This window comes from Macrobrachium rosenbergii, chromosome 18 (assembly GCF_040412425.1).
Source record: "Macrobrachium rosenbergii isolate ZJJX-2024 chromosome 18, ASM4041242v1, whole genome shotgun sequence".
NCBI lineage: Eukaryota > Metazoa > Arthropoda > Malacostraca > Decapoda > Palaemonidae > Macrobrachium > Macrobrachium rosenbergii.
In genome coordinates this window covers 11,256,562-11,281,473 of record NC_089758.1, presented here as the reverse complement: position 1 = coordinate 11,281,473, position 24,912 = coordinate 11,256,562, and the positions used below count along the sequence as shown (strand labels likewise).

At 35.2% G+C, this 24,912-nt stretch overlaps 2 protein-coding genes across 7 annotated transcripts in view; both read left to right on the top strand.

Moving 5' to 3' along the window:
• Positions 1–4,138, top strand: part of LOC136848105 (nucleoredoxin-like) — a 449,329-nt gene extending 445,191 nt beyond the window's left edge. For all 3 annotated transcript variants that reach the window (XM_067120320.1, XM_067120318.1, XM_067120319.1), the window contains one exon: positions 342–4,138. In XM_067120320.1, coding sequence (XP_066976421.1) covers positions 342–411 — 70 coding nt within the window. In that variant the 3' untranslated portion in view covers positions 412–4,138. The remainder of the gene's footprint in view (positions 1–341) is intronic.
• Positions 4,139–8,874: 4,736 nt separating this feature from the next.
• The window catches only part of LOC136848103 (centrosomal protein of 89 kDa-like), a 29,727-nt gene continuing 13,689 nt past the window's right edge, over positions 8,875–24,912 (top strand). The window contains exons 1-8 of one of the 4 annotated variants that reach the window (XM_067120312.1): positions 8,875–8,967; positions 15,687–15,810; positions 16,470–16,599; positions 17,352–17,601; positions 18,218–18,358; positions 18,520–18,619; positions 23,862–24,000; positions 24,520–24,700. In XM_067120312.1, coding sequence (XP_066976413.1) covers positions 16,491–16,599; positions 17,352–17,601; positions 18,218–18,358; positions 18,520–18,619; positions 23,862–24,000; positions 24,520–24,700 — 920 coding nt within the window. In that variant the 5' untranslated portion in view covers positions 8,875–8,967; positions 15,687–15,810; positions 16,470–16,490. Of the gene's footprint in view, positions 8,968–11,830; positions 12,259–15,686; positions 15,811–16,469; positions 16,600–17,351; positions 17,602–18,217; positions 18,359–18,519; positions 18,620–23,861; positions 24,001–24,519; positions 24,701–24,912 lie in introns of those variants that run through there. The other 3 variants (XM_067120314.1, XM_067120311.1, XM_067120313.1) reach the window with 3 other exon arrangements.

Genomic DNA, 24,912 nt, shown 5'->3' with positions numbered 1-24,912 from the left:
TTTACTCCTTAGGAAAGCAAGATCTTATTTGTTAAACGCTTATATGATAGGTTTTAAGTAAAGTTTGTATCTCCAAATATGAACTTTGTTTTTGAAAATTAGTTCAATTGCCTAAAACAACACCCAAGGCTTAAGGGCTTAATCTGTTTCATTTATCATATCTTATGATGACCCCCAAAGTGCAGTATTTGGAAATATATATATATATATATATATATATATATATATATATATATATATATATATATATATATATATATATATATATATATATATATATATATATAATATATAATTGTGAGTTATTTAAAGTTCCACTGTAACCATTTTTTCCTTTACAGGTATACCAACGATAAGCTAACTCCCCTACCAGTGAGACCAGTGACATCAACAGCAACCAACACAAGTTAACAACAGTTTAATTTAAAGCAAGATTTTATGGGGTCTCATGATTCCTTTCCACACAATAATACCTGATCTACTGTTATTATATTAATAACTATATAGGCTTTGCTTGAACATTGGGGCGTGTTCATAACCTTGTGGCAGATATTGAGCCATGTTGATGAAAAGTGCTGTGTTTCCTCACTAGCAAAGTGCAGTACAATGGTCAAACTGAAAATCATTAATATTCTTTTTTTCTGTAAATTGCAAGTCTCCAGTAAAATCATGTGTGAATTCAGCTGTTTGTGAGCTAACCATTGAGTAAATCGATCAGTTAGAATAATGCTCAATTTTTATGTGTAGGATTAAACATTTTATATACATCTCCACAATTTAGAAATGGCCAGGTATGTTCTGTGTAAGGTGATGGATGTTAATGATTTGAATCTCACATGATAAGACTGCAAAAGGTGAATGGCCATTTGGTGTTATGATCAGTGTGTAAGTAGAATCAGATTGATATTTATGTGAAACAAAGGTAATCAGAGTAATTATGATACTCTCATCAACTATTTTATGCACCAAAAACATGGAGAGTGTCACTGTAAAGACACCCACAAAACTTGGGTGATGAGGATTTTATGACACCAGTCATGGGTTATCTGGAGAATATTACTGCTGTACTAGCTTTTCTTTGATGTTTTTGTCATATTTGTATCAGCTTCTGCATTTGTAAAAAAAAAACATGAAAAAAACGCTATTGAGTACCTTCAAAGTATCTGGCTTGAAATAATGCCCTTTGGATATATAAAGATAATGGGCAAGGATTATCTTACTCACATGTTCACTGTATTTTCTTTGATTTTAAAGAATAGTTGCCTGGGAGAAAGCCATTAGACCTGGATTCACATATGGAGGTTGATTGTCTTGGAAAAATAGCGTCATAAATTTAAACAAAAGCTATATAAGTGCTGGCACCATTTCAGTTTACTTATGAAATCCAAGCACCTCAGAATATGATCGATACTTCTCCTGGCAGGGCATCATTCTGTCCTAGTAAACCATCCCTGACCCTCATTATTTCAAATGTGCTCTGAATCATATCAGCCTATCATCTGTCCCACATTTTTCACCCTTTACTTCCGTTGTAGAAATACTGTACTGAAGTTGTGTTAAGTGACCTTTACAGCTGTATTTACATGTGTGACAAAAGCGTTGTTACTTTCTTCCTCATGCATTTTCCTTACATATAAGTGTTTTTAATTGTCTCGGTTTTAGTCGCTACTTACATTAATAGCACCCCTTTTATTAGGGTAACTGTAGATTTCCCTATCCTCTTTTGACTGTTCAAACCATGCATGCACTATCCCAGTTTCCTGGTTTTGGTATTATTGTTATTATTCAGAACGAGAATCCTATTCATTTGGAAAAAGCCCACCTGAAGGGGAGGATGGGGTGGAAAATCTGTACGAGATCTGCTGATCAATAGTGTTTTTGTTTTACTGGAGTTCAGCCTCATACCCCACTGACTACACCATTCACTAATCCGTTCCATGTCGTGATTAAGACTAAGGACAGCTTCAATTTTTCACAAGTGGAGAGTACTACACCCACAAGTGTTGCATCACCAGCATATTAAACAGTCTTGTTTTCCAGGCCAATAAGCATATCACTCGCATACAGTACTCTTAAAAATAACAGTAGATCAAGAACACTACCCTGCGGAACTCTTAGAGACAGTAGGTCTTGGTTCACTAAAGATCCCATAAACAGCAACTTGCTGCTGCCTATTTTTAAGGAAATCTTGAATAATCATGAAATTAATACATTAAAACACTTCATACGCCTCAACAGGCATATCAACAGAACCTAAACAATACCATTCATCCCCATCTTAGATGCACTACCGTGTTTCTTTCCAAAACCTCAGCACAACTATGATGTATGAAAGATAAGACAGCTGTCACCCATAGGGATAACTAAGTATTACGGATTAGATCATTTATACTGAGACTTTTCCTGTCCCTTTAAATCATTATTTACCTAACCCTCTGACCCTACTTATACCTTGTGTTTTGCTAATTTAGGTATTTAGGCATCTCTTCAATGATAAACATTGTGTGAGAGACTGAGCTGGTTCTCAGGTCACTAAACAACCTCTTGCTATGTTTTCTTGGCCTCCCTCCAACCATAAATTTGCTTTATCATTATGTTAGGCTGTAATTCCCATTCATGTCACTTGTTTGTCCCAAGAATCTTCATTTTTCTAAGAGGAGAAAGAATGAGAGCCAGGCCCGGTCGGGGAAATAGTTTATCAGTGAAACTATCATCACAATCTTTTACACCAAGAAATCCTGGGTAAAGGAAGAAGCCGTTCTGATGGATATATGGTGTATATTTAAGTCTATGTTGCTATATGCCTGTACAGACAGCTTTCAGCTGTGAATTTCAATCTAACCTTGTCTTCCCATGAACTGATTGATATCAGAAATTAAAAATTCTACTTTTTCCCAAGAAGTCAGATATGTTTATCAGACTTTTTGCATAAAAAAAAAAAAAATTCTGGATTCTGGTGTTAATCATGTTACACATAAAAAAAGTAAGGTTGACATTGGATGTTCTTGTTCCAGTGGTTCGAAAAGGTTACAATGTTTTTTTAGATATGATCAATGTCCTGCAGAATTTCACGGTGCATTCTCAAGATTTTTTTCACGCAGAGGATAATGATAAATGATTCAGTAATGAAGTTAGCTAATGTTTGTCTTTTGAAAGGCGTGGTCTTGCAATTGTGATAAAGAGTGCAGGCTTTTTCATGTATTCAACAACACTGCATGTTGAAAATTGTGATATAATATAAAAATATACTTAACTTTTCGTACAATGGTAACATTCTTTGAAATGTTAGTAGCTTACACTTTTATTTGATATTAACTGCTCTAAATATTTACTACAGAACTACAAATTAGAAAATAGATTTCACTCCTTTTAAGTGCAATAATAATTAAACCCAAGAAGAATATAATAGCTTGTGGCATGTATGTTATGAACATTACTTTACCCTCTGGTTAGTGTTTCTTCTCTGGTGTGGTGACATACCATTTGTTTTGAAGCATCTATAAGAAGTTTTTGTCAAATTAGTGTATGTTATTTTTACTTTGTTTTAGTATACAGCTATAGCCAGCAACCTTTGCTTCTGTAATATCTCGAAAAAATAATTACTCTAACCCAAAGATATATCTGGTTATGTAACTAAGAAAATGTGTTTGTAAGCTCCAAAGGTGAAATAAGGCCCTTCTTTGTTTGTTTTACCTAAATTTCACCAAATTAGGATAATGGGGAATGACATATTTTAGTATGTATGAGGTGAATGGTCAAGCTAATGATTGTGCTTTAACTCTGGAAGGAATTTATCAAACACAGTACAGTAGCTCAGTGTTTTATATACTACTTTTGTTTGCATGTATGTGAATTTTACAGATGCATTATCATGCACTTACTTGAAGTAAGCAATAAGGTAAGAACTTTGTATACTGGGTATGTCCAGATGATTATTATATCAAATGGTAACTGGGAAGTTTTTATATATGGGTACAGTATTGTGATTTGATTATTCAATATTTTTTTTGTTGAAATGGTCTTGAAAGTATTTATATATTTAATATGGCTTTCAGTTTTAATAAAATTATGTCCTGTATAGTATTTAGATAATTCAAGATTTTAACAAAAAATATATACTGTATATACAATTGATAAAGTGTTTTATACAAAAATCCTTAGATGCTACTTTTTGTACAGTAATTTAACTAGACCTCTGTCATGGTGCTTTAGCAGCAGGATTTTCAACTGAAAGAGAACTGATTATTGGAGCAAAGTAAAGTTGATGAGATTTAGCAGCTAGGTGGGAAGAGACTGAAGAAAATGGATGAAAAGTCTGATGGAAGCAGTGCAGCACTTGGAGCTGAAGGGTCACAACAAAAAAACTTCAAGTACCATCTACATCACATCTACATTATTGCTGCACATGGCACACTGTGAGCAGTACTCCCTTCAGGGGGTTGTCTAACCACAGAATGTTACTTGTAGAACTGCAGTATCAATGGAAATATCATAATACCAAATCTGCATTGGTGAAGCAGTGTCACAAATTTTGTTATTAGGTAACTACGACTACACTGGTGTTTAAAACGAGACTGCCACTTGTATACTAGAACGTAAAATGCTCTTCTTGTAAGGAATACTTCATGAATTTTTAGAGAAATTCGAGAAATAGATGCTAATACGTATAATCAAAATTGGTATGAACATGGGAACAATGAATTGTAGTGTTATCTGCAATAGTGATAATAATCAAGGTAGCTTGCAAGTCAAATTATGATTTGTATTGGGGTGCTGCAGAAGCAAGAGAAAAAGACTGTAAGAACAGGAAACATTTCTTTAAGTTGTGACCCTGAAATATATTTGCATTGTCAAAGATTTTCAAGATAAAGAAAACAATAATTTAATAATAGATATTTATAAGTAAACTTTAGTACAGCATCTACTTAAAAAAGCTGATGTCAAGGGTGCACTCTGTACAGTCCTTATATATTGGTTTGTTCATTTTTTTTCCACTCATTTTCTTGTATTTGTAGATTTTTAACATTTATTTTCCTGTCAGCTGCGTTTTTTAAGTGTTCACTACCATCGTTATTTTACTCAGTTTTGTCCCAAGTTTCATTCTTACACTAATAGTCAGAAAAAAACTTTTTCTTCCCATGGTTATATTGTTGGGTGTTGCCATGTTGGATTTTGCTGGATTTCATTCATGTGCCAAGACTATTCACCACCTCCAGTTCAATTATATCTTCTGCTCTAGTGTAAGTACAGTACTTGAATATAGTTCTGCATTTTCTTTTGCAATGTAAGTGCATTCTCAGGTTGTATTCAGAGACTAGTTTTTGTCTAGGCTAAATCCTTTGTAGGCTAGGCCTGAGTGCAGTTCGCCCTTAGTTACCAAACTCCTTCTATACTAAGCATTTTAGATAGTTTTTTATATTATTATTTTACTTACCAGGGTACTTTTGTTAAGTGTTAGGTTAGGCATGTCTTCCACCAGTGATAAACCTTTGAGCTTCTTTGCAATTAAGCACTACTACTCTAGCCTTATTTTGTTACATAGCCTTAACTCAGTAATTAATGTATCCGTATCACTTGATCAAATAGCTGTATAAGTATCCATGAACGTTTTTTTCTTTTTCTTTAGTACAGTATAATATTACCATTTGTTCTACATAGCCTATCATGGCTAAGATGGGGTAATAGTTGAGTTGATAATTGAATTCAATAATGAAAATTGAAAGCTACTTGAGTCTTAGGACTTACCTGTACTAATTCTGAAAATTTTCAAACAGTTTAATCGTTTCATTATATGCAAGCTATTATACTGACTATGTCTTACTATCTATACTAATTATTATCCATACTAGTTTAGCTTATGATGTACAGTAGATGCCAAATGGTAACAGCTTGTACATACAGATGACTGATGAGAGCACTAGAAGAGTCTGCCATTAGCTTTATGCAATGAAGTGTGTAATGGCAAATACTGTATAAAAGATACTCCCAAAATATATTGAAGGGTAACTAAAAAGCATTCAGTGGAACTTCCGTTTATTGTACTTAACATTAAACATATTTGATTTCTATATAAGCCACTGAATCATAACCACATCCTACAGGGTAAGTATATACTATGCGGCATTGTGATGTGAAAAGTTATTGACACAAGCAAAAAAAGTTCCCAGTCATTCTACAATAGGATATTACAAAACTTTGATAGTCAGTTCCAAATATCCAAACAGTATTGGTGGCTCAGTACGCAATTGATGCTTATGTGCTGTAAATTGATGAAATGAAATAGTGAATGTGATTCCCTAAGACGACTTTCTTAGTTGTTGTCAAGTGACGTGAAAAATAAGTTTTCATTCTGTTTCAGAATCACATTGATAAAATAAAATGGTCCATCTTTTTTGCAAGAGTATTTCAGTTCCACATTTGAGAAAGAAGATAATGCAGAACTTAACATATTTATATGCATGGCCCTTGTACCAAGTACTGTATTTTTTCACCTGCCTAGAGGTGTGGACATTCCGTACACGCGCGCCTCACCTTCCCAGGGGATTAGTGTTACATTGTGCCTGTTTTGGGGTGTGGACCTTCAATACAATTTGCCAGTTTTTCTGTGGGGTTGGCTGGGTATTTTTCCCCTCGATTCTTTCACCTTCTCTTAGGTGCAAACTTAACCTGGAATTTTAGTTATTTTGTGCATTTTGCTCATGTAAATACCAAAATCTACCATTTCCACCCAAATCTAGCTTATCAACCAAAAGAGAGAAGAAATTAGTTTAAGGCGGAATGAATATGCTCACAGTGTCTCTTACCTTCGATACCTCAAAAACTAGTGTAAGGTTTTCTTTCTTTTTTGTAACAACAACATTCACAGGAAATTTCAGCATTGTGTCATTTTGCTGATTGTGTTGACCTGTAGCCTGCAAGTGTTTACAGTTATTTCAGCAAATATTTTTAGTGTATTGCTTTGTTTAAAGTGTCGGTTGAAAATTTGTTACAAAATTATAGATTTCTGCAGTGGCTTTACCTTCAGTGAAATTATTTTTCAGTTGTTAGTCAGGTTTCTAGTTAATTTCATTTAATCTTAAAATAATCATAATTTCATATATTTGCCTTGCTTAATGACCTTAAAAATGTTGAACGTTAATTATTCAGAGCACATCAGGAATTTTACATAATACCATCCTCTGCCTAACTTCCTCAGTCATTTTGTGGTGTTTTATCCTGTTCAATATCTTTTCAAGGTAAATTTCCCATTATAATCACAAATCAATATTATTTAAACAAAAATTTCATGGAAATAAGAGGCTGTTGTATATTTCAAAATTAACGTAAATTTACAGTAGTAACGCATAAAATGACTTAAATAGCATTATGTTTTATGCTAGTATACGCTTTACAATACTTACATTTTCTTTGAATGCAACCATTATCGTTTTCGTTCCTCTGATGTTGATTACTGCAGTGAATATTTTCTTGACAAAGGTATATACTATGTATGTCCTATTGCATGATGGTTAAATTTTGTTGAAATGCTTGTCCTTATATAAAATTCAGAGGACATGATTTCTTTGTCATAGTGCAAACATTTAGTGAGCATACACCCAGAGATGATGTGTATTATTCTGCTTGATGAAGATTAAGCAAACCAGAATTTGTTGAATGATATCAAACGAAGTTCGTTAAATTTCAGAAAGCACTAATTGTCAGGGTAAATTTTAAACAGGAATGGATCAAGAATATTGCTATGAACGATTTTTGTTTATTATTCTTTCTGATACGATCTTGCCTAAGTTTTGAAGTTTAACCAGTATGTACCACTGAAAAGTAAAAAGAAAAAAAACTGAACACGGTGAAAGACGGACAGATGATTTGAACACACTGAAAGACAAACTTCCTCGAGGGCAGAAGACACCATGTCTAAAAGATAAATATTCCGAGTTATTATTATCATTATTATAACATGGAAATGTTGTTCTGTGGCAAATTGCTTGATGGAATACTAGTTTGGCTTGCGCCATAAGAAAATTAATTGTATACATTTTTAGTAATGATGGTACGCATTATTTCGTCACACGAAGACTATAAATCTTTTGGTTGAAATGAAGTATGATTTTTTAATTTTCCTTAAATTTGACCAATCCTACTTTCTAGTATTTAATAAGAGCTTTCAGCGCCTTGTGTGTGTGTGTTTAATATTTACCTACAAACATAGTTCAATCCTCATCCTTGCTAAACGGGAAGTATAAAAACACACACAAAAAACACACACACACACACATCATATATATATATATATATATATATATATATATATATATATATATATATATATATATATATATATATATATATATACATACACACACACACACACACACATATGCATAATTACGGGGACACATTGATAGTGAGACAAGCTTGTGAGTGAAAAGTGATGACGTAAGTGAATCTTTGCTTGTCTTTTCGTCTTCCATTTTCTCACTTCCAGTGAATCTACCGTACAACTACTGTTATTCATCAAATCCTAAGTGAATTAGGATATTTAACCAAAGTATATGGTCGTGACAATTTTAAGTCCTTATTCTGACAAATGAGAAATGATTTTTATGGAAGAATCTTAATTGCATGTAAATAAAAATATTTGAAGATTTTAAAAAATAGAAGTCCATAAATGGTAAACTGTATTTCTAAATGCAAATAAAATACTGCACTGTGAATGGATGCCAAATTTAAGTGCAAGTATAATCTTGAAAGTCAAATCACTTGCACGAAATTGTATTCTTTAAAAAATCTACCTCAAGTCATCAATGATCCTGGAAACCACCATTCAGATGGCGCTTCTACGAAAAAAGTCTTACAAAGACACCCGAACAAAGAATTCTCGCTTCCTTGATTTTCTTAGTTCCAGGTCAGTTTTCGGGATTTCTATAGTAACCTTTGGTGAGTGAAGTATGGCTGTATTTACGTAAGAATGTAAGTTTTGTAATAAATTAGGCTGTGTTTGTTTTTTGCCTGCTTAAAAGTATCCAGTTGACTTGAGTATTTTCATATAAGATTGTAGTGTAACTCCTGCATCTTGTTCCATAGAAATGTTGATAATAACATTCTGCTGAATAACAAGAGCCTTGTGAATGCAGTTATTTGATATCGGTCCCTCCAACATTGCACTGCTATCATATGAATACGGCATCGGTTTTATGGTTCTCCCGAATTAGAGCGTTGCATGTTTATTTGACTTAGCTTTTCTGGAGGTTTGGTGTTTTGCAGAGGGCCACTGTTTATGCAACTCGAAAGGTAGTTTTATTAACAAGGTTTGGATGTAGTTAGATGTGAAACTATGATTAGGATAGTTGAACTTGCAAGTCTAGTAGATACTTTCAATATAGTATATTTAGTAATGCTGAGAAAATGTTAAAATTTAACAGCGGACTGGATTGGTAACATAGGTTAGCGTAAAGCCTATGACGTTAAATGAAAATATACCTGCTGTGGCTTGTGGAATGTCGCTTTTCTACGCCAAGGGTAAACTTTACGGTTAACCTAGTGTTTGAAATTGAAGCATCGTGTTAACGCAGTAAGAGTAATGTTTTTTTTGGCGTAACATGAAAAATTGTTGCGATAGGTTATGAAAATGCGTTAGGACGGAGTAAACTGAGGTTTACATGATTTTTAGTAATAAAAGCACGTCATTAGACTGGATTACTACTTGAATGCAAATACTTGAAAATGGTATTATACCAAAAGTGAGAAGTTGCTAAATAGCGGTAATAGTCCGGAGTGAAACTATGGTGTGCACTGTCTATAAAACAGACTGTGCACTTTTGAATTTTGCTGGATTAGGACTAAAGAATGGCCCCTGGATCTTAAAATCTGTTGCAGTTGGTGGAAGATTTTTACGGTATTAGATTTACAGAAAACTTTCATTTGCGGCATTACTTGTAATTATGTTGCCGCATGCAGTAGGTGTTAAATTAAGCGAAAACTTTGTGGAGAAAAGTTGTGGTATTAGCTGCATCCTGCCAGATGAACGTCCTGCAGTCCTTTTAGAAAGCGTCTGCATGGGTGTCTCGATATGTGTTGGAAGCATGGAGATTAGATAAACTCCCTATTGTATATAATTTAGTCCCTTTATTTCAGTTGTTAAAATTCAAAATGGAAAATAAGCCGTGTTTTAAATGTGGTTAGATACGTGAATTTAAAGGATTTAATAAAGAAAATACTTTCAAAACTACTACTAACAGAGGCAGTTCTAAGAAGAGATCCATACAAAGACGTTTAATAACGGAATGTTTTGGCTGAACAATATAGGAAAGGGTGTGTATGATACAGTACAGGTAAGATACCTTGAAAATTCTACCAAAATAGTGAGAGAAATTGACCGTCCTTTGCTTATGTTTTTACGTTAATCCCCGAGGGGCTGGTACTAAACATGGCGTCCCGTGGAGCTTTTCTGCGGAAAAACAAAAAATTCTAATTTAAAATTACCTTAACAGAAATCACTTTAACTGAAATGTATATTTCAGGTGTGCTGTTTTTAATAAACTGCAGCCTTTTTTATTTCGTTGCTTAAGTGTTTTTCTCTGGGAATAATAATAATCTTCAAATTTTGATTGGTTAAGCAGGTGAGGAGGGCAAGGTAACGTTTACCGTCTGTCGTCACTGACACGCAGTAAAATTTGTGAAACTCTAACGCTCGCCATGAAAGATGAATGCATTTTAAATTTAACTTTGCTTTAGTCGTATACAGTATTTTGAATTATTTTGGGTATCTCAATTTCTGCTGTTGGTAATCCTGCGAAATATTTTCAATTATTCAGTCAAACTGAATTCTGGTAAGCTAAAATTTGCTAAATCGTCCAGAGTCGGAAGACTTGTTTGCAAAGTTAATTAGCACCGTGTTCGTTGATTTTGAGTCGCTTCATTGTTAGATTTGCATAGATCAAGGGTTCCCAAACTGTGGTCAGCTGCTCCCTGGGAGATTTTGGGCCTGCGATAGTAAGTGCTGTTTCATTTATTATTATAATCACAAACCAAGCATAATGCTACGAGCCCAGGGGTCCTGATGGGCGAAGCAGCCCAGAACCAAAGAGGAAACTGAAGTAGAAAATTAACTATGATAGAGGAATAACAAAGAAAAAAAAGTAAAGTCAAGCAATGAAGTGTGGCTAATGGAAGCCTGTTAACAGAAAAGCAGCCACAAACAGAAAAGCACTCGCACACCTTGGTCAAAGTTCTCAAGGCCCAAAGATTCACCTACAGGTTAAGGAGACGTTTTCCAGAATTTGGTCCGTAATAATATCACAGTGACTAACGTCTTGAATGTTAGAATCAAGTGTAAATCGAGTATTATGCGGGGATGGTATAATCTGGAAAAATGTAAAAGCGAAGAACAAAGTCTTGAAATGCCCCCATAAAACATGCACAATGACCTAATTAAACGTTGGTGCTAGGGTTTTATAACAAAAATCAGGGTTTTGTTTAATAAAAGCTTTTTTCAAACTGTATAGGATGTGGGTCAGCAATGATTAAAATTTCTTGCAATAATCAAAGGCAAAGCAAACACGAAGTAATTTCTCAAATCTAGCCTGGTTGATTTAGATAAAGCTAGCTTATGCCACAACGAACCCTTATCCTGATTTGTAATAAGGTGCAAAATGGATTAGAAAACGTCGTCAATACCAATTATGTTATAAAATATAACACAAAGGTTAAGATTAGAAAATAAAAGACAGAGGATAAAAATGTTGAAGGAAAAGAAAGCAAAACACAAACCTGGTCCCAGTTTGAATGACAGTAAGATATCTGTGGGTTGGCTCGACTACTGTACGTTGTCATAGCAACGATCCGTTGTTTTGGTATATTTGTAACATGTGTTTGAATTCTAGAACTGTTTTATGAATATTGTTTAAAAATTATGATTTTATACTACAAAGTGTTAAAAAGTATGGTTATAAAAATTAAAATTACAACTACCACTGTGCAATATATTATTTATATTCATGAATGAGCAATGAAAATAAAGTCTTGTACAGCGAAAAGTTCCCCGAAACACATAGTTTAACTTTTGAAAGTTCATTCGGTGAGAAGGTGCTGTCAGACAACATCAACTATCTACTTGATGAGGAAGCCAGGTAAAACAATAAAAACTGAACTGGCAAATGTATTGGGATAATTTACAGGTGTTTAACAGACTAATTGACTGATAACCCTAGCTAAGGTGTGTGCCTTAAATTGTACCTTCAGGCTAGATAGGAGCGCACGGAGGTTGGTAAAGTTAACTGTTAAGCTATCGTAATGAAATACTAGGAATGTAAACATGCCCTTGATACTGTGATGGTTTTCATATATATATATATATATATATATATATATATATATATATATATATATATATATATATATACATTATATATTTCTTAGGGTTTTGATTTTCCATTGCAAATGCTTCAAGCTAGGCTAACTTAGGCCTAGGCTAAGTTCGTACGTGCTACCCCTTCCCAAAATAATACTGGGAATGTTAGTATTACCAGCGAATAAAACAATTTACAACAGAAGTGAAAGTATTAAATCGGAAAATCTTATCAGGAGAACAGTAGTTTATGCTAACACAATAACCTGACCAAACCTAGTAGCAGGCCTAGGCTATTGATAGCACTAGGATTTCTATAAATGGTTAGCCTAAGCATAGTTTTCTTAATAGACTAGTTGTAGATGTGAATTGGACATATTTGATTTTATAATCACAAGAAAGTGCTTTGGGAAAACATGCATAGACTAAGGTACCTTCACATAGGCCTAGGCTAGGCTAGGCCTAACACAAAGACCTACTAGGCCTAAGATGCATTTGACATCTGTTGGGGTTTAAACCATGGCTTCAACATGGCGTACATGTTATTGCACTTTTAATATGAGTAGGCCTACTCTTCAAAATCTAAGTGTAATTCAACCTTCCTTCCTGACTGCTTAGGATGGATTAAGTTGTAAGTGTCATTTTGTTACACATATTTATACAGCATCCATATGTATTAGGCTATTGGTGAGTACTGAGACTTGTTCCAGTAACATCTCTGGAGTCTTCGCTGGTTGAGATTTACACCCAGTTGGCTGTAAGTCATAATTGATAATTTGGAATGGACCTAGCCTATGTGGATGTAGTGCATTTGGATTGGTGTTATATTGACTTAGATCTCAAAATTAATCTAAAGCACTTATGTTAATGTTTTTTGTATAATGCAGTTGATGAAACAAAAGGCACTGGTAAACTACAGGTGTAGAGGAATGTGGGAAGGTCTATATTTGTTACCTTAGTGATAATAACTATATTTTAACTGTCAGTCAGTCTATGGATGAGATATGAAAGATTAGTTTTGCTATTTAGCAAGGTCTAGCCTCATGGCTCAGTATGATTGGAACAGGAGGTTTAGGATGTTTCCCTTTAAGTAGAACTGCCACATATATTTTTTTAAGAAAGGTTAAGGGTGGTTCAGTAGGGCCTTTGGGGGTATCTCTGTAAATATTACTGTCATGCTGTGTGTCAGAGGTGACCAGTCTACTAACCCCCCCACTCCTCAAGCCAAGTAGGACATTGTATCATAAGTTAGATTAGAATGTGTCTCTGTAAATAGCACTGCCATACTTTCCAACAAAGTTTAAGGGGGTGTCCATACTCATGTAGGATTTGGTGCCCTAGTTTAGGACAGATCAAGTTGGGGAAGTTAGGCTAGGATGTGTACATGTAATTAATGCTGTCACTTTTTTTTTCCAAAGTTTAAGGGGACCATTTCTTTGGTATAAAAGAGTAGGGATGCCTCTTCAAATACAGGGAAGAATGACTGCACAGTAAATATGAAGGAAGCTGCTTGAGGTGTTATGACACCCTCATGCAAGGGTACTAGTGCAGATAATAAACTAATGAATAGGCAGCATTGTATAGTAAGCGGAAAAAGAGTACTGTACTATTTTCCAGAATGCAATGTGTACCAGCACACATATACAACTGTGCAGTAACGTTACGTGTTAATCCAGTCAGTACAGACAAGAGGAGGATCAATAGTTGAGTTTGGCACAGCATTTTAAAAAATTGCCTGATATCTTGTTACTATTCCTTTATATGGAATTTTACATAGAAGAAAAATGCCTTAAATTTGGAGAAAAACTTATTAAATTGTGTTTAATTGTTGTAAGGAAACCCAGGATACTGTAATACCTATATAATAGTCTCTTAACATTGGGGAAAATGGGTGACAGTTACAAAAACAGGGTTACATTCTCATGTAATCTAATCTAGGGTGCCTGGCCAGGTGGTTTCTCCTTCTATGGACTTCCCTGTAACTTTGAGAAACGGTATGTCAGTGGTACTCATAGGGATATAAGTACCTAACCTAGGTTGCCACTTACTAGAGAATTGTATCTACCCAAGACTGGCCGAGTCACCACTGGGGGCCTATAAAAATTTTTAGAATAGATGGCCTGTGTCTCAGTTATTAATTATTTCTAATTACTTTGGTTTGGATGGAAAATGTTTTCAAAATGTTAGAGTACTTGATGTAATTGTTACGTAAAATCTGTCGTAATGTTGGTTTAAAAGTAACCAAGTAAACTCCATCTAAATAGCCTTTCATCTCTGTTTTCAAGACTTAAGCTATAGATTATACAGCAGGTTAGGCTGGTTAGTTGTTTCTTACTACTTACAGCTAAAGTTTTTCAGACCTCTAGGGGATTGTAAAGTGCTATTAAGCATTCCACAGGTTAATATTGCCTACAGAAAAAGGTTAATGTGTGGTACTGATTTCCTGCCAAGACAGAGTAAAATACAGTAGTGCCACTGGCTGAATGGTGACAATTGCAGTGTTTTTTTCAATCTGCAAATATAGCCACTATGTACATATACTGTGGGTCACTGAGTATACTGGTAGTAACAGGCTAGTTAGTCTGGAGACATCTTAATTACTCCAGGCTGGGGACATTCTGGGTACTTAAAAATGAGTTCATATGCAGCTGGAGTGCCATACCACCAGGAGAATGTAGTGTCTTGACATTAGATTTTTGGTGATAGGGGTGGCCACTTGCTATCAGAAATCTTCTGGTGTTACTGAAAACTTTGCCTTTAAATCCAATTATGAAAAACAATATACATACCTTATTGCTTTCTTAGCATCCTATACTCATCAGTCACAATGCCTCAGATTTACTTGAGATTTATGAACATGCACTTATTGACAGATTGGACATACAGTTGGTAAAGGAATAACCTCATATTCTTCAAGAAATTGTATGATTACATCTACTTTACAGTGAGAGACTGATTATTTCCTAAGAAGTATGGAATGGAAAATCCACAGGTGAAAATTTTGGTGCCCTAAGTGATGCTAGAATTCAAAATTTTGGACATAGATGTATTAGTGTCTAGGAATTTGAAACCTAGATACATTACATTTTCATTTGGACGCAGTACAAAAATGCAAATGGCCATGTTTATATGTAATTATGCAGTACTTGTAAGGGATTAAGCACCTTAGAAATGACAATCTTCTTACCAGTTAATTGAAATTGGGACTTTGAAATATTTTTAAGTTTTCAACTTTCAATGCTTATTTGTCAGTTTGCCTCATGAGTAGGGTTAAATAAAGTGGAAAAATATAAGATTGTTGTCATGTATCCAGTACTAATATTTTGTTATATTTTGGACATAGGTACCTTGGAGATGAGACGAAGAATGACTTTCATTACTGATTATGTCATGGAGTGACTAAACTGAGGCATCAAGTAGGATGCTCTTTTCTGCCCTTTCTAAGCTTTCAGGATTATCTTAAGAAGGCAAGTAGCTTTGAATCTGAGTACAGTATAAACAGGTTTTCAAATCAGTGGGGGTGCCTCAGTGTCAAGTTTTTAGATGCAACTTTATCTTTGGCTGAATGAGATATTTTTATACTCATAACACATAGCCTACGTGTTCTTATGAAACAGTATTCTTTTACCGAATAGAATGCCCATCATTAGAAAAAGAATGAAGCAAAGAGAGTTTATGAGTCAAATGAATATTGGTGAAACAAGCAAAAAAATAAATTGGTAGCCAAAAGATGACTGAACTCTAGAAAAACTATCAGACAGAAGATAAAGATTTCTCATTGTAACCTCAAGACATTGAATGCAAGGTTATGCTACAGCTCAAGAAGGTAGTATGTTATCTTCTGTATGCATGGTATGGATCTAGTTTCTTTACTTCTTAGACAATGCCAGATATGTCTGGCCAAATGTTAAGTGTTTCCATGGATTTAGTGCCCCTTTATAAGCTATGCATATGGAAGATGAAATTGTCTTTGGTCCTGAAATGCCCTAGAGACACTGTTGAGAGTAACACTGAATTGCTGTTTGTATTTCTCTCTCTCTCTCTCTCTCATATTTCAGTGTACAGTAGTCTATATACAGTACTAGCTTGTATTTCAGCTTGTTTTGTATTTGTATTATATTTACAGAAGTGGTTTAAGCCCAAAATAATGGCTAATGAACAAACAGTTGTTGCACGCTTGGAGGAACTTCGTAGGGAGTATAATATACTGGCTGAATACTTGGCAACACAAGCCACAGACCAGTCTCTCCAGCAAGGTAAGTTAGAACTTGATGTTTTGATGTATAGTTTTTTAGCTTTATTGAATACTTTTAATACTGAAACTTAACAGATTCCAGGTAATTGCTTTCATCTATTTAACCACCTTTTTTTAAGACTGAAACTTATCAGATTCCAGGTAGTAATTTCTTTTATCAGCAGTTTATTTAACAGCATTATTTATGATAGGTACCTTTTCAATGAAAATCTGATTGAGTTTTTTCATCATCAGCATCTACTTTAACTTTATCATCACCTCTAAAATTGCTGTTCGGATGAAGCAACCTTAATCAAGAAGTCTGTTAGAGTCCTTTAGCAAAGTGTATGTTTCACAGCAACTGCTGAGATATCGGTTCCTTGAATAGGGCACACAATACTTCACCTTCTTATGTTCTTATCTGTTAGAAAATAAGTTGCATGACTTGAGAATGGTTGATTAATATTAAAGCCGTGTAGTGATATTGTGCACTGTTTTACTCTCAGAGGATGTCAGTACTGCTTATTGGATACATGAAATTGTTAATTAACTCATTGTAATTAAAACATTGCACAATTTGCAAAACATTTATCACTTGCATCATCATATGACACAAATCTGTGCCTTTAGTGTGCAGTTGGATTTTTACTTGTACTGTGCTGTCTTTTGTAAATATAAATGGATAGATCAGGTTGATTAATGCTTTTATCATGATTTTGAAGATGATGTTCTTTATTTTGTTTTTTCTGAAATTTTATGTTTTCCTTTTTCCAGGAATAAGCACTCAGTCTGAGGAAAATGAAAAACAGTTAAAACTGATTGCTTTAGAACAAGAAGTAAAAGATTTATCTGATCAAGTCAGAAGACTTACTGCTGAGAAGGGTGTCTTGGAGAGAACCCATCAAGAGACAAGCAATGAAAATACAAAAACTATAGGGAGACTGAAGCAAGAAATCAAAGATTGTATGAATGATACAGAAATTCTCAAAGATGTAGTGAAGAGATTAAATGAGCAGCTAAATCGGTAAGTAAAATTTTGATATTCCCAAGTGTTTTAAAAGAATTGCTACATTCATAAAAGTGGTTTGAAGTGGATTATATTGTTGTACTTTTGTTATTTTTCAGATATCTTACAACTACCAGATGTATGGACAACCAGCAACTAAATTTTTGTCTCTTTCCAAATTATAATTTTTATCATTTTCACATTAATATTTTGACCTTTTTTTGTGCTTAAGTATGTGTCACTCAGTTGGAAGGTTTTCTGATTTTTATGCTACACCCAAATTTTATATAAGCATGGGTGTTTGTCCTTTGGTTTTTCTTTGGGTGACTGTAATTAATTTCTTAAGTGGATTACATTTTATGTTGTTGCCACTTTTCATTTTAATTTTCCATTTCAGGCTGGAAAACAGGATTAGAAATGAGATAGTTGAATCAGTGGATCACAGTAGATTATGCCAATTTTTTCTTATTTATTGTTTCTATAACATTTATCAAAATTTTCACAGTATGTGTTAGATGTATTAATTTAAGTGTATATTTATTAGACATAGGCTAATATGAAAAGGTTTGCATTGTATATGCATTAACAGCAAACTTAGCCAATTACGGGGTAATTATTTGTCTTTTCATTTCAGATACCATCTAAAATATGGACCCTTAAAAGAAGATAGATACGAAGATGTATCTGGTGATATAAGTCGACCAAGTATTTACAAATTAGGTGCCCTTCTAGCAGCCTATGATGAGGTTGTGAATGAAAGAGATACAGCTTTAAAGTGAGTGTAGATTTTACACGAATTTCGAATTCTGAAAACTATAAAGATAGCTGTACAGTAATTGTAATCTGGTTAAAAAAAATTTTATGCATTTTGTTCTATAAGTAGCTGAAAATTTTTAGGTAAGCTTTCATTAATTATACAATGAAACTTCTTTTCAGATTGAATGCAGAAAAGTTTGAAAAATTTATGGTGAAAGTTGACTCAATTACATCAGAGAATGAAAAGTTGCATGCTCGGTTGGAAAGACTGCAAAAGGAGGTAAATTTGATCAAATACTGTGGATCTAAGTCTACATTTTAGCTGGTTTCTTAGAGTGTAGTACTGTAGTATACATATTTTGATGATGTTTGTCATGTTTAAGCAGGGGAATCTAGTTCATATGGATTGTGAAAGTATGTTATTTAAAATCTTGGAAGATAAGGGAATTAACAGATGCTTCTGGTGAATATACAGTAGATGCTTAAGTTGCAATAATTGTATGAAAACTGAATTAGTATCATTCATCATTCAAAGTGATTCCTTGAAAAATATTGATATCTACCATATCAGTATCTTGGGCAAAGTAAGGTTTTTGTGTCGCAGGACAATTCTTTTAAGTTAATCATTTGTGCCTGTTCTGGTTATTTATTCATAGAATCTGATAGAAGAATCCATCAGTCTACTAGTTCATACCACAAACAACTTAATTTGGTAGTACAATAACTTTTTGTAATTTGATTTGTTTACAAAAGGGTATTAAAATATTTTTTGATAATCATTTATTTTTAGATTTATGCTTTCCATTATTGCACTGGTTCCATATGAGATACAAATCAGTTACTCAATATAATCCTTATTATATTTTGCTAGTGAGGTGGAGACCAAATTTGAATTCAGGTGTAGCAACTACTGTATGTAAGTGAGCTCACCAAAAGAAGGAAATGCAATAAACTCTTTTGTTTTGTTTAGAGGTTATAGGAAAGTTGGTAGTGCTCCTGACTGCTAAATTATATTAACCCTTTTTTTCCCTTTTCATTTTCTTTATGTCTTCCATCTTTATGTTCGAGTGTTGTGGTCACATTGACTTATGACTTGTTGATATGTTATTATTATTATTATTATTATTATTATTATAATTTTTTTTTGGTCTATCACAGTCATCCTATTCAACTGGGTGGATTTTATAGTGTGGGGTTCCAGGTTGCAGCCTTAGGAGTCCATCACTTTTCTCACTATGTGCACTGTTTCTAGTAGCGCACTCTTCTGCATGATTCCTGGAGCTACTTCGGCATCTAGTTTTTCCAGATTCCTTTTCAGGGATCGTGGGATCATACCTAGTGTTCCTATGATTATGGGTACAGTTTCCACTGGCATATCCCATATCCTTCTTATTTCAGTTTTCAAGTCTTGATATTTATCAATTTTTTCTCTTTCTCATCTACTCTGGTGTCCCATGGTATTACGACATCAATGAGTGCTACTTTCTTCTTGATTTTGTCAACGTCGTGTCTGATTTATTGACATGTATCACCCATCTGTTCTGTTACCATAGTCACAGAGGATCTTTGCCTGATCGTTTTTTGTCACTCTCAGGTTTGTGTTCATACCACTTATTACTGCAAGCTAGCTGGTGTTTCTTGCTACTGAATCATGCCTCTTTTTGTACTGGTTCTGTGCAAGCGCCAAATGTTCGCTTACTATGTGGTTTATGGTCTCGTCTTTCATATTGCACTTCCTGCATGTGGATGAAATGTTATTTCTGTCTATTGTTCTTTGAACATATCTGGTTGTTAGGGCCTGATTTTGTGCCGCTGTTAGCATTCCTTCTGTTTCCTTCTTGAGTTCTCCCCTCCGTAGCCATTGCCATGTTTCATCGCTGGCCAGTTCTTTAGTCTGTCTCATGTACTTTCCGTGCATTGGTTTGTTGTGCCATTCCTCTGTTCTGTTTTTCATTCTCCTGTCTCTGTATATTTCTGGGTCTTCATCTGTTTTATCTGTCCTTCTTCCCTTGCACTCCTTAGCCACTCGTCTTCACTGGTTTTCAGATATTTCCCCAGTGCTCTGCTCTCAATGTTGACACAGTCCTCTATGCTTAATAGCCCTCTCCCCCCTTCCTTTCGTGTTATGTATAGTCTGTCTGTATTTGCTCTTGGGTGTAGTGCTTTGTGTATTGTCATGTGTTTCCTAGGTTTCTGGTCTATGCTGCGAAGTTCAGCCTTCATCCACTCCATCACTACTGTGCTGTATCTGATTACTGGTGCTGCCCATGTGTTTTTGGCTTTTGTCATGTTCCTGGCGTTGAGTTTTGTCTTGAGTATCGCCTTAAGTCTCTTCATATATTCTCTCATGATCGTGTCCTTCATCTCATGGTGTTTTATATCCTCTCCTTTTATTATTCCCAGCTATTTTCTTCCTTAGTTTCTTTGTGTTGTAGGCTTTCATGGAGGTGATCTGTGTTTTTTCTGTATGTGGCATTATCCTTTGTCTGATCTTTTCCACCCATTCCTACCTCTCTGTTACATATTCGGTGTTTCCTCGTGTGTTGTTTTTTGGTAGCTCATCATTCCTGTCTTTTCTGTGTCATCGTCTGTTAGTTCGTCTTCTTGTCCTTCGTTGCTGGGTGTTATTTCTCTTTCCAGTTCCTCTCTTTCTGCTGTAGAGAGCCAGTTCTCTTTCTTTATGTTCCTTACTTGGTCTGCCAGCCTCTGTTCTGTTTGAGGGGTGTTATTTCTCTCATTCCAGACGTTAACCAGTCTTCTTCTGTATCCTCTTTCTGTCAGGTTGCTTTTGATGTAGCATCTCCATATTTCCTTATTGTTTCTTCTGGTTTGCATCTGTGGATTTTTCTTCTGGTTTGCATCTGTGGCTCCAGTCTCTGGTTGCTGGTTAGCCCTCTGTTGCCAGAGATTCCGTTGTGGTGGTCAGTTGCTGAATAGCTGGACCTATCCCATCAAGGTACCTCACCTTCCTCACCCATCCAATGACTGACCAGCCCCAATGGCTGTCCATCAATGAGGTAAACCACTCTGCCACAGCACCCATTTCTTATATTATTATTATTATTATTATTATTATTATTATTATTATTATTATTATTATTCAGAAGATAAACCCCTCTTCATGTGGAATAAGCCTACATGGGACATTGAATTGAAATTCAAGCTTCCAAAGAATATGGTGTTTATTTGAAAGAAGTTACAGATTTAAATTATGCTAATTGTCTTTAGTAGGAGTGAGGGCTGTAGATATTTTGTTTCAAGTAATACAAATTGTGGTGTCTCCCTTATTCAATTTAGTACAATCACACAGCATGGGGCAACAATTTTCTGGTGGTCTGGTTGGTGATTGGATACATAATAAGCTCATGCTCATGGTTGGAACCAGACCACACCCTTTTTGCTTTGTATATAGAGGGAGGGAGTGTTCCATTAGTGATTCTTGGCCGGAATATGTTGGCCTATCTTCCAATAACAGGACAGATTATGAGACCCACCTACCTTGTGCTAGTTGGAATACGGGTTCCAGTTCATGTACTAATGATTCATCTTCACCTCCTGTTTGAGGTCATTGATTTGTACACGTCAAAACAGCTCAAGGGAACCCACCCCAGGTTGTAACTTACGAGACTGAGACACCATCAACTTATTAGAGATGAGCATAGACATATGTTCATATCTCAGAGCAAAGTTTGCTCACAGGTTTGTACACTGATGCGTAAGGAAAGTCAACGCCTTTCTTCCTTACACCAGCAACCACTAGAACTTTACCATATCCTCAAGTGATAGATTCTTTCTAGGGGGAGGGCTAGGAGGAGGGCCTGTGTCAGCAGATTCACAAGTCAACCATAAAGGGAGTAATCTATGCACACTTTGATATTTAGATCTTCCACTGGGATTTCAACAGCAGGGGAAGTAGCTTACTCATTTTGTTGGACAACACAGTACCTCCTGATATGGAGATCAAACCTTTCACCTGCTCCAGAACACCATGAGCAATCTGAGCACCATGATCTCTTGAAAGTGCCTTCTTACTTGGCCAAAAGAGGTTCTGATGGATAAGGACCCTTGTGTTAACAGATCCCCTAAGGCATGAGTTGGATCCTCACCCTAAAGGGAGGCTGACACACCTGTCTGCTCTATTGATCATTCTCAGGTTTATTGACATGAACAAGTTGACCTGATAGCACTGGTCACTGAACCATGAGCCAAGATTACTCATGAATGGAACAAGGACATTCTGAACGTGGTCAACTCTCCTTGAAAGGTACAGAGGCTGCAGATGAATGCTCATATGTGGTATCCTGTAGGCATGCATCAGGAGTTTAGATGAACCAGGAATACCCCAAAGTTCCACATGATCAGTAGCTACCTGTTTCGTTTGAATCCTCTGTCTTCACTTACACAATCCAGAGTTCACACATGAAAGTAGCGCTGACTCCACTGTACATACTTCAGGTGTACTATGAACAGAAAGAGTGTCCTGGGTAGTCATCCTGTTTCAAAAGCAAAGAAGAGACACTGGGTCCGAAGCATGCTCCAAAAAACTTGTGTCAGCCCTACCCATGGCATAAATCCCACCTGCAGATAAGCAGATTTACCATTGCAATTCTTGGAGAGGGAAGGCACTCACATGAAGTCCAACAGAACTTCTTGTGAAAAGGCTTCCAAGACCTCTTCTACTTCCTATGAGAGGAAGAAGGGGCAGAGAAGACGAGGAGGTGGTTATGTACTGTACCTGCTTTTCTTCACCTTATTCCATTCCATGAGTCCTGCTCTTTTGAGCCATGGCAGGGAAATATGTTGAGGTAGGTAGTTTTCATTTTTGGAACAAAGTGTGTGTTCAGGACTCAACCAGATTGCTCTTCTTAGAGGGAACAGCTGGTAAGTGGTCCAGAAAAGCAACAAATGAGTCTTCCAGAATACCAAGGGATGGCCACATCTGTAGGTACTCCAACAGTGTAGACATACTAGGATCAGCTGATGAAGCAGGGGTAGATGATGACAAACCATTCCTAAATTGTCTCGCCAGGGGAGAGTTCAGTACATGTACCTGGGCTGCCACTGTTGGAGAGCTCATGCTGGTCACCTACTCACATGTGTACTTCCCTCAGCTTAAGCCAGAGGGGAATAAACAGAAGCAGGGAGCAGGTTGGGACAGTCTGGGAAGAAAGAGCCAAAAATATTTGGTAGTGTCAGTCTTAGTCCTGTAAGATTATTGATTTGAATCTTGAAAAATCATATAAAGAATTTTAAAAATAATGCTTCATAGCTGCCCATTTTATACAGGAATACTGTATCCTTGTCCCTGCTCCTGTGATTGGAGTAAGAGTGAATTATTTATATGAGTTTTAGGTGTGTTTTCTGTTATTGATAATTTTATTCACCAGTAATTAAATATTTAGTAGTTGAATGTACATTAAGATTTGGTCTTTCTGCTGTAAATAGCAAAATATGACCTTCAAAATCAGTGTGGTAATCTTTTAAACCAAAAAACTATACAAAACATTTATTTTATTTTATAGGTTCCATTTGGATCTGAAGAGGCTGAAATTGTTGCATCTGATGCACGATTATTACTCGAGGAAAGAGAGATATTGCTACAAGAATTACAAAATATGCGTCAACAGAATCAGCAGGAGATCTCAGAACTGAATGCTGAAGGTATAGTTGGAACCGAGAATTTGTTGATATGCATTGAGCTATGAGTAGGAAAATACAGTGTAATTTTAAGTTCTGCCAATTGTGAAAATTTATCTTAACAAATTTAATTTATGATATGTTAATCTTTCACCAGCACTTGCAAAAAAAAAAATTATTTGGCAATATTCTGGTAGTATTTGGTTATCTAAATCTTAGTTATTTTAGATTTCTTCATAATTTCACAGCCCTTTAGATTTCTTCATAATTTCACAGCCCTTTCTCTGAAAGTGTCAGGTTCGTGGTCCACAAAATTGCGTTATAAGACATGGGTTTGTGCTGAAAATTTTAATTTGTTTAAGGAGTATTGGATATTACAAGATGAAAATATAGAATATATATATATAATAAATTTTATTTATTGTTTGCCTGGTTTACATTGCTGTAATGTTTCCTGATGTATAGAGCTCACTAATGTTTTGGAAAACCTTGAGTAAGCTTTATGGGTTGTCATTTATTAAATTTTTTTCACTCAAATTACAGCTTCCAAACTTCAGAATCAGCTAGAAGATAGTGAAGGAAGAAATCTTGCCCTCTCCTCTGAAATAACCTCTCTGAAAACAGAGCTTGAGATTCTAGAAAAAAAATGTCTTGGTCTTCAGGAACAGTTAAAAGGCACAGTAACTCGACAAGAACATCAGCTGGCAGTGGATGAATGTCAAAGGTAGCTTTCTTAACTAGGATATCTGAATCCTCAGTTGTATCATTATTTATGCAGACAATTTTAGATTAATGGTCTAGGCAGGGGATATCTTCAATTAGCCATTTTTTAGAAATATGCATCGTAAATGTTTTGCCTGGGCTACTTATTTGTACTCATGATTATAATTTCTTATAGAATTATTAAAAATAACTTTTATCAGATATGTGAATCAC